General features: G+C 48.0%; 1 protein-coding gene across 1 annotated transcript; it reads right to left on the bottom strand.

Moving 5' to 3' along the window:
- Positions 1–163: 163 nt before the first annotated feature.
- On the bottom strand, positions 164–5,039 carry LOC310701659 (uncharacterized protein). The gene is made up of 2 exons (XM_083492894.1): positions 4,889–5,039; positions 164–3,630 (listed from the first exon to the last, which is right to left on the bottom strand). Exon 2 carries the CDS (start codon positions 3,523–3,525, stop codon positions 2,164–2,166), a length of 1,362 nt encoding a protein of 453 aa, XP_083349020.1. The 5' UTR covers positions 3,526–3,630; positions 4,889–5,039; the 3' UTR covers positions 164–2,163.
- Positions 5,040–10,061: the final 5,022 nt, after the last annotated feature.

The raw sequence follows: 10,061 nt of genomic DNA, 5'->3' as shown, positions 1-10,061 counted from the left end.
CAAAATACCTCACCAGAAGAGCATGAATCAATGGTATCGACTCGCATTGGCGTCCGTCTTGTCTCGAGAGACAATGGAGTGTGCCTCCAGGGGTGATGTTCTGCAGTTCACTGCATGGGGCAGTGGTCAGCCGCACATGAGACAGTGCATGGAGCAACAGATATTTTGTAATGTAGAACTTAATGAGAAAAACAAAGGTTTTAACATCCAACCTACAGTTCAATTCATATAAATCTACTAAATTTTAAGTTGCGAGATGATGCATTTACATTTCTAGCCCAACTTGCCTGCTCTAGACTGGCAATTGAACTCTCTCTCTGTAAAACATGTTCCTCAGCCTGACTCCTTCCAGATGTTTTGGGCTCCCAAGTCTCATCACCTTCCCTGTCCACTCAGCATTGCCACAGATGATCAGGGGAGCTGGGGTCTAGCAACATCTGGCAGACTGCTGGTTCCCCATCCCGGTCTAAGCTGTGCCATTCCATTACAACACACCAGATTTATTTATTTCTCATTTAGTAGCTATGCACTTTGAACAAAAAGACCAGAAAAATACTGTGTTTCCTGTTAGCAACGTTTTTAAAAAGGCAGCATCAAATTATTATAAACGAGAACAGAATATGCATTTCAGATCCCTACCACCATTGCGTTTCTGCATGCTCGTACCCATGGCACGCCAGATGTTTCCAACATGGTCTTAAAACAGGAGGGGGAACCCCAGGCCTGTGGGGTCAAATGTACTCTACTGTACAAAGGTAAGCGTCCCATCTCTCGTCCCATCGCACTTCTGCCTATGGCCAGTGGTGGCTGGCGATGCCAATTTAAGGGCAACTGAGAAGTTGCTCTAAATGGCAATAGAAGTTCCCCCCTTGCCCTCCTCTTCATGCTGCATAGCCATGCTGGCCTAAGACTGATGGGAGCTGTGATCCAAAACATCTGGAGGGCACCAGCTTGGGGAAGGCTGCTCTAATGGGATGTGTTGTGGCATCACAGCGAGATCGGACAATACCTCTCCCTGATCTTGCCCACATGTGTAGCTGGCAGCGCATCATCTCTTCCTGCCCATTTGGGTAGCTGCCGACCTCTGAAACTATCCGTGTGGTGGTGTGGCATAAGACTGTAAGACGAGCCCAGCATCGTGCTCACAGTGGCCAACCATTTGCCCCAATGGAAAGCCCAAAATAGGACCCGAGAACAAGAGCCCTTTCCTCTTCTGTGGTTTCCAGCAAGTGGTATTCAGAGGCGTGCGCTGCCTCTGACAGTTAAGGTAAAAGGTAACTTTGGAATATCCAGGGTGCACAGGTTCAGATGACATACAGTGGAACCTCGGGTTACGTTACCCTCTGGTAACGTAAACTTTGGGTTGTGAAAGCGGCAAACCTGGAAGTGTTTCGCCGCTCGCACACACGCAGAAGCGGTCTACCGCTACGTGCGCATGCACAGAAGCGGTCTCTCCGGTTGTGAAAACTTCGGGATACGGCCGGACCTCCGGAACGGATCCCGTTCGCAACCGGAGGTACCACTGTATTTCAGATTTTAAAAACCCTAGCACCACCTCCTGATTAATTTTGCCCCAATGTCGAATAGGTCTTCTAAATGTTTTGCCGAAATCTGCTTCCCCGCGCTTTCCACCCAAATCTTGCCCTCTGGAGCCACAGAAAACAAGCCTGTTCCATATTCTGTGTGGTTATTTGAAGACTGGTATAATATCTCTCTTCCCGCAATCTCTCTTCCAGGCTAAGCACACCCGGATGTTTCAGCTATTCCAAAAGGTGTCCTGATTTTCAGACCCCTTGCCAGACCCCTCCTCTAGAGACATCCCACTTGGAAATGCACAGTATTTCCAATGCAGTCTGAAATTCCTGCATTGCATGGGACTGAACTAGATGACCCTCAAGGTCCCTTTGCCCTCTACAATTCTATGGCCAATGTAAGTCAGAAATGGACCACACTCTATCTGGGTACTGACCACAGAAATTCAACCCAAGTATACATCCATATTTTAATATATGGTCCCATGTGGACGTCTGGTGATGCCGGAGGTGGGGAAGAAATGCTGAGTCAGTGAGAAAGCACCAAGTCTGCAGTCTCCCCCCTACCCTGCATTTGTAGGTCAGACCAAGGAGAGGCTTTGTCCAGTCAGGCCCAGTGAATTATACTGTGCTACGAAAGCACCGAGTTGCACCTGAAGCGTTGCCCACCATCTTTACAATCATAATCTTTCTCTCCTGTATGGGTTCTCTTGTGCTTAATAAGCGACTTTTTATCAATGAAGCTTTTATCACAGTCAGAACACCGGTATGGCTTCTCCCCTGTATGGATTCTCATATGTGAAACAAGGTTTCCTTTCTGACGGAAGCTTCTCCCGCATCCTGAGCATTTATACGGCTTCTCTCCTGTATGAACCCTTTTGTGATTCACAAGCAGGGAGCTAGTGTTGAAGCTTTTCCCACACTCAGGACATTCGTAGGGCTTCTCCCCTGTATGGATTCTCACATGTTTAGTAAGGGATGATTTAACCCGGAAGCCTTTCCCACACACAGTACACTGATAGGGCTTCTCTCCTGTGTGGGTTCTCTTGTGTGTGATGAGGTTTGATTTTGAATTGAAACTTTGCCCACAGTCTGAGCACATGTAGGGTTTCTCCCCTGTGTGTAGCCTTTTATGCTCTATAAACTGAAAGCTGGTGCTAAAGCTTTTCCCACAATCTCTGCATTCATAGGGCTTTTCCCCTGTGTGGATTCTCACATGTGAAACAAGGTTTCCCTTGTTGACAAAGCTTTTTTCACAGATGGAGCACTTGTAAGGTTTCTCCCCTGTGTGAGTTCTCACATGCATCATCAGCGAAGTGCAATGAGAGAAGCATTTGCCGCACTGGGAACATTTATACGGCTTCTCCCCTGTGTGGATCCTCATGTGGGAAACGAGATTTCCTTTCTGGCTGAAGCTCTTCCCACAATCTGAGCACTGATAGGGTTTCTCTCCAGTGTGGGTCCTCTCGTGCGTGACAAGATGTGATTTCTTACCAAAGCTTTGCCCGCATTCAGAGCACTCGTAGGGGTTCTCTGCTATGTGGGTTCTCTTGTGTGCAGTAAGGTTTGATTTCAGATGGAAGCACTGACCGCAGTCTGAACACATATATGGTTTCTCCTCTGTGTGTACTCTTATATGATCAATAAACCCATAGCTCGTGCTAAAGCTTTTCCCACAATCTGTGCATTCGTATGGTTTATCTCCTGTGTGGATTCTCTCATGTGTATCCAAGTGGGTTCTGTCATGGAAAGTTTCCCAGCATGATGAGCATTTATATTGATGTCCCCCTGTCTCCACACTCTCATCCTCAAGAAACTCAAAACTCTGATGGAGGCTTTTTCCACAGTCTGTGCCCATAGTTCCCCCTTTACTTATGAGGATTCCTTCTTGTAATGTACTTTCATTTAAACTACTATCTCCATCTTCACAAAGGAAAGCTCCTTCTGTTGCCTTTTCAGGTTGTCCTCCTTGTCCCTGTTGACTTCCCGGCATCTCTTCAACCCCAGAACTTTTGCCGCTTTTGGATGATAATAGGATGGGGAAGGTCACACCTTTCTAGCGAAAGATCTTCCTCCTGCTTGTCTAAGTCATCACCTTCTGGAACAAAACAGAAAACACGGGACGATGCTTTACATTTAGATGTTTCCAATGATCATATATTGATTTAACAAAGGTGATATAAACAAAACTTTGGGCAGCCTCTTTACTCCTCTGTTTGCAGGAGCCAGCAAATAAGTCAGGATTTCTTTAACTCACTATAGTTTCCATTTCAACTGAAACCAGGAAGCCATAATTAACAGCTTCACAACAAACCAAGATATTTAGCCAGCTTCAAACAATGGGTTTATACCCTGGCTTGTTTTGAAACAGTTAACCACAGTTTCCTGGTTTGGACTAAACTGGAATAGCTATTGAGTTGAAGAGTTCCTGGTTTGTATACCTCTGTTTTTCTTTTGGAGTGCAATATCTGGAATTGGATGTTTCCTCCCCAGAGTTGTTGCTAAGAAAAATGACAAAAAACACACCACAGATGCATTTGTATCAGTTGTTTATTTGTGATGTTTCATTACCTCCATGTTATCACCCCACCCCACCCTTTTTTTTTTTTGCTCTCTTTATTTTATTTCAAGTATTCCTTTGCTGCTTTTCGGGACAAGCCTTCCGAAGACAGCGTGCACATGTGATTCAAAACCTAAAACAGAACTGAAATAATTAACTTTGCCATGACAAAACAAAAAAGCCACAGTCTAATGGTTTGAAAAGACAAATTCACAGTGGGTAAGGCTGTCAGTGGCTGCTAGCCATGATCTCACATGGTAAGCTGCCTTATACCGAGTCAGGTCCATCCAGCTCATTATTGTCAACACTGACAGCAGCTTCCAGGTGTACCAGCTTGAATAAAATATTGGGGGGGGGGGGACGACGACAGGTAAGCCCCACCCCACATAACTGATTACATGGCGCGCACACACCGTTTGAATGACAATGCCCATCAACTTTGGGAGGAGGCCCTCAAATATTTTATGGGGGGGCTGAAGGGACCTTGGCTGAAGGGACCTCCTAGAGCAGCTTCGCAGTTTCGGACAGAGCTGTTTCCCAGCCCCAGGGATTGGACCTGGGATCTTCTGCATGCAAAGCAGAGGCTCTAACCACTGAGCTGCAGCCCCTCCCCAAGAAAACAAACACCTGCCTGGAATCTCCCTCAGAAGCTCCCTTCCAGCCCCATTTCTGCAGCCGCCAAATGCAGACAGAGCTCTTTGTCTGCATTTGGCGGCTGCAGAAATCTGTTCCCCGCTGCCGCCCAGCAGCTCTTTCCTCCTAAGCTTTCTGTCTCTCCTTCCTTGCTTTAGCTCACCCGCTCCACACGGTCCTTTTTCTTTGCATTGCACCCGCAGCCAGGAATGCAACCGGCAGCAGAGGCTCCAGACCTAAAGGCTATTTCGCAGCACAGTGCGAGGGAGAGAAGCGGGAGGCGGAAGAGGAAGATGCCCTGCGCTGTTTACTTATTTTTCCCCAGCCTCTCTAGGATCTGCAACTCTGTTATGTTAACTCCTAGTCGTCTGGAAAAAAGTACAGTGGTAGCTCGGGTTACCTACGCTTCAGGTTACAGACGCTTCAGGTTACAGACTCCGCTAACCCAGAAATAGTACCTCGGGTTAAGAACTTTGCTTCAGGATGAGAACAGAAATCGTGCGGCGGCAGCGAGAGGTCCCATTAGCTAAAGTGGTGCTTCAGGTTAAGAACAGTTTCAGGTTGAGAACGGACCTCCGGAACGAATTAAGTACTTAACCTGAGGTACCACTGTATAAGTGTGCAAAATAATCCTCAGGGCTTGAGGGAACATAAGGAGCTGCTTACCCGTTTGCCTGAAAGGATTTATGCCAAGGAAGGGACCGCTCATTTGTGCCACCAATGTAGAAAGAAGCCTCATGATGCAACAGTGCCAATCCTGTGTATGGCGTTCATTCAACGTTGCCAGGGCTGCGAGTGACCTGGGTGCGAATCCAGACCGGCATTTTCTCTGCTGACATGCAAAGAAGGCACAGGCAGCCAAAAGCTTGCAAGCATCCTGTGAGGGTGGGATTCAAAACCACAGCACAGCGCACAACACATTAGCAGTCCACGGCCTTCACCACTTGACCATGTCATCCGGAACATGATATCCGCAGCTGGGTGGCCTTGCATCTTTCCAGCTAAAGCCCAGATGTGCTAAAAATTGCATCACAGAGATCTCCACCCCTCTTGGCCTGAGGTTTTACTCAACTAAGAGAAAAACAGTTATACAAGCCATTTCAGGTTCCTTTTACCAAACTGGAAGGGGAGCATGCTGGGCCCATTACCCAGAGGTTGATAGAAGAAAAATATCACCTGCTATTCTGCTGCTGCTTTTTGCTTCTGCACTGGACACAACATGCAAAAAGCTAGAGGTCCCTGCACATTTTGGTCAGGGTGCTGAAAATCTCCTCTGGGCCATCCAGTCACACAGGAAGTTTTTCCTCAGCAGACATTCTGCCCAGGAAGGAGAAGGTCCTCGTCGTCTGCACCAGTGGTGTAGAGGCATCATACGAGGTTCCCAATCTTGTGACCCGGGTTCGAGTCCCGGCTGGTGCATACCTTCCTGGTTTGTTTGTTTTTTTCCTTTCAGAGAGTTGAAGACAGTTTCAGCCTGCCAGCCAGAAGTTTATACCTTAAGACAGGGTTTCCCAAACTGGTGGTCCACAAGCTTCATTCAGGTGTTCTGCAGAGTGCTGTAAGGTTACAACTAAAAATCATTTAGTACAGCGCATTACAGCTGCTACAACAGGCAGGAAACATATTAAGTGGTCCACCAAGACCCTCAGCAATTGTCAAGTGGTCTTTGGGGGGAAAATATTTGGGAACCACTGCTCTGGGACTTCCAGCCAGTGGGGAAAAGGACTAGCAAAGATAGTAACTGAACTGATTTAGCCACCTCATCATGGGCATAATGCCTGCAGCCGTCCCTGGGTGGGCTCGAACCACCAACCTTCTGGTTAACAGCCAGACGCGCTAACCGATTGCGCCACAGAGACCTGGAGAAAGGTGCCCCCCAATCTCTTATTATGCTTCCTTTGATGCCATGCAAAAGAAAAATGTCCAATTTTATGCTCTGCAAATAACTGCTGTGGGCCAGGCAAGCCCACAGGTTTTCCTTTGGCAGGTTCACTCGCCTGGAAGGAAAAGACCCGCATCAGCTGCACCAGTGCTGTAGACCAGAGGCATCGTGTGAGGTTCCCAATCTTTTGACCTGGGTCCAATTAATGGGAAAAAGGGATGATGAGATAGAATCCAAACCCACATGTATAGAGGACAACAGATGTCTCATACTGGACAAAGTGCCTGCAACCGTCCCTGGGTGGGCTTGAACCACCAACCTTCTGGTTAACAGCCAGACGCGCTAACCCATTGCGCCACAGAGACCTGGGCAGGGCTGCCCCTCAGTCTCTTTTATCCTGCGGTTTTGTTGCCAGAACTGGATAGATGACAAACGAACTGATGATGCGCACTAGGCTCTTCCTTGCTCCATCCAGCAGAGTGGCGCAGCGGAAGCGTGCTGGGCCCATAACCCAGAGGTCGATGGATCGAAACCATCCTCTGCTAGGTACTTTTACTTTTGTGGGTGTGAGTGGAAATTATTTCCCTGCAGCTACTAAGTAGGAAGCTAGGAAGCTGCTGTGCCCCCCTCCTCTGGCAACAAGCCTGGGAAAAGGAATATTGTTGAAAAGAAGAGAGAGATGACATGCTAATATTGCTTTGCTGTAAGATGTTAGCAGGATCCAAAGACACACGCCTCCATTGTCTCCTGAAATGGGTGGATGTCAACCATCTGCAATAGCCCAGGTGGGAAAGTCTGTATCTTCCGTTTGTAGAATAAAAATAGCCACGGCAGCTGGAGACAGTGAATGCTGGCATGATACTGCCTCATTACAGGTTGGAGAATCCAAATAAAGTCATTCCCAGACTGGATACCGGTACCTAGCTGCAATGATCCACAGCCAGCCACTTTCTCCCAACCAGCCAGCAGAGTGGCGCAGCGGGAGCGTGCTGGGCCCATAACCCAGAGGTCGATGGATCGAAACCATCCTCTGCTAGATGGCAGTGACTGCCTTTTGCTTTTTCCTTGGACAACCCACAAAAGAAAAGGGGGAAAGGATTCCTAGTCTTCTGCTGAGTAGGACAGCACAACAACTCCCTCCTCTGGCAAAAGGCCTGGGAGAAAGGATCCTACCGCCACTTTCCATGTTTCTTATTCTCTTCCAGCAAGAAAGCAGTTTTTCCTTCTCCTTACCTTGGCAGGGGGTTCGAGGTGGATCATCTTGGTTAGCTGCTGAGAAAAAGCTGTGTGCCTATCTAGTTTATCCTTTGAATCAGAATGTGAAACTTGGAAGGGGTCCTGGAGGTCCTCTAGTCCAGCCTGATGGTGAATGCCAGACTGACAGTGCAGGGTGCAATAATAGCATGGATGCTGGAAACTGGAGACAGAGGCATATATTGCTCAGCGCTGGACATAGAACTGTGGCTTGGGGCTTCTACTGCAGACTGAATGCTGCAAACCCCTAAATCTGGTGCTCAGATTGTATATAGCAGGCATGTCCAAGAGGCACGTCTAGCGGTAGATCACTGGACGTCTGTGGTAGATCACTGGCCCCTGAACCCCCCAAAACAGGGTTTTCCTTCCTTAAAAAAGGTCAACAACTTTGACCTGAACACCAAAAAAGGAGGTAGATCACTGACAGTTTTTAACTCTGTGAGCAGATCGCAGTCTCTTGGGAGTTGGCCACGCCTGGTATATAGCTTCAATTAAAGCCATATATCCTAAAGACACCACAGTCTCCACTGAGCTTTGTTCAAAAGAAACTGAACCCTGGGTAAAACACTGCAACCCCTGGAATTTCTTGCCACTTGGAGACCGGGGTGTGTGCAACACTATCAAAGCATAGCAAGCACCTTACTAGCAGGTTGGACCAAAGCAATAGCAGCACACCATCTTCCTTCGAGGCGATTCCTTCTGCCAGGCCTTTTGCCAGAGGAAGGAGTTGCTGTGCTGTCCTACTCAAAAAGGGATCCCCTTTTCCCTTTTATTTTGTGGGTTGTCCAAGGAAAAAGCAAAAGGCAGTCACTGCCAACTAGCAGAGGATGGTTTCGATCCATCGACCTCTGGGTTATGGGCCCAGCACGCTTCCGCTGCGCCACTCTGCTGGCTGCTTGGGAGAAAGTGGCTGGCTGTGGATCATTGCATCATTTGTCAGCCATCCATCCCTTTCTGGGAATGTTCAGGCCAAAAAAGGCTGAGGGGCAGAGTCTCTGTGGTACGATAGGTCTGTGCATCTGGATGTTACTTTGGAGGATGGCTGTGGGCACCGCATCCCTCATAAAGCAGATGACGGGTGAAACGGGTGAACTGCTAATCCATTGCACTCTGCACATGTGGGTTTGAATCCCACCCTCCTCAGCTGTTTGCAGACTTTTGCCTGCCTGCTCTGTTTTTGCTTGTTGACTGAGCAAAAGGCAGAGGAAGAGATGCTGGGCAGGACTGTGATGTCATCCCTTTTAGATCATAAGACTGATGACAGAAATTGTCTCATTACTGATCTGGGATTGAGTCTTGACTGGTGCCTTCCATCCTCTGCCTTTAAAAAAAAAAAATTAAATACCACCCTATACCCAGGGGTTTCAGGGCGGTTCACAGAAAAGATCAACATAAAAACCACAATATATAAAAGCAACATAAAAACAACAACCCAATAACACCCCTTCCCCTCCAAAATACACGTTTTTAAAAGGGCATAGGATGTCATTCGGATCAACCAAAGGCCTGGTTAAAAAGGAGTGTTTTTGCCTGGAGCCTAAAGGTGTATAATGAAGGCACCAGGCGAACTTCCCTGGGGAGAGCATTCCATAGACAGGGAGCCACTGCAGAGAAGGCCCCGTTCTCGTGTTGCCACCCTCCAGACCTCTCAAGGCACACAAAGGAGGGCCTCAGAAGATGATCTCAGGATCCACACAGGAGCCATTTCAGAGCGGCGGATCAGCACTCCCCAACAAAAGGGCTGCTTAGATATTGTACTCCTGAGGGGCTACGGAGGGTGGGCTTGAACTCCCATGTGTGCAGAGGACAACAGATTCACTACTCAGCCACCTCATTGCAGGTAGAAGGCCAGCAGCCGTCCTTGGGTGGGCTTGAAACACCAACCTTCTGGTTAACAGCCAGACATGCTAACTGATTGCGCCACAGAGACCTGGGCAGAGCTGTTTATTGGCCTCTTGTTATGCTCGGTTGCTTGGGAAGTTCATTTTTTATCAAACCTGTGCTGTGGTGCCATCAGAGATATGCAAGGTGATCTCTGTCCTTCCATTCTTTCAAGCGATGACCACTGTATCCAACTGCCAATATATGGCTCTCTGCTTGTCAGATGTCTGGTTTCCCTCAACTCTGTCCATTGCACTTTCCAGCCAAAGGAATGCACATGGTAGATAGTGAACTCTTATTTGTCCAAGCTGACACTTGA

The sequence above is a fragment of the Podarcis liolepis genome (genome assembly GCF_965112155.1).
Source record: "Podarcis liolepis genome assembly, chromosome: 2".
Classification (NCBI taxonomy): domain Eukaryota; kingdom Metazoa; phylum Chordata; class Lepidosauria; order Squamata; family Lacertidae; genus Podarcis; species Podarcis liolepis.
Note: the sequence above shows the minus strand (reverse complement) of the source record. Positions and strands in the feature narration are given on the sequence as shown.

Excerpts from the sequence above, each read along its gene's own strand:
- LOC310701659 (XM_083492894.1), bottom strand. The coding sequence starts at position 3,525 with ATGCCGGGAAGTCAACAGGGACAAGGAGGACAACCTGAAAAGGCAACA.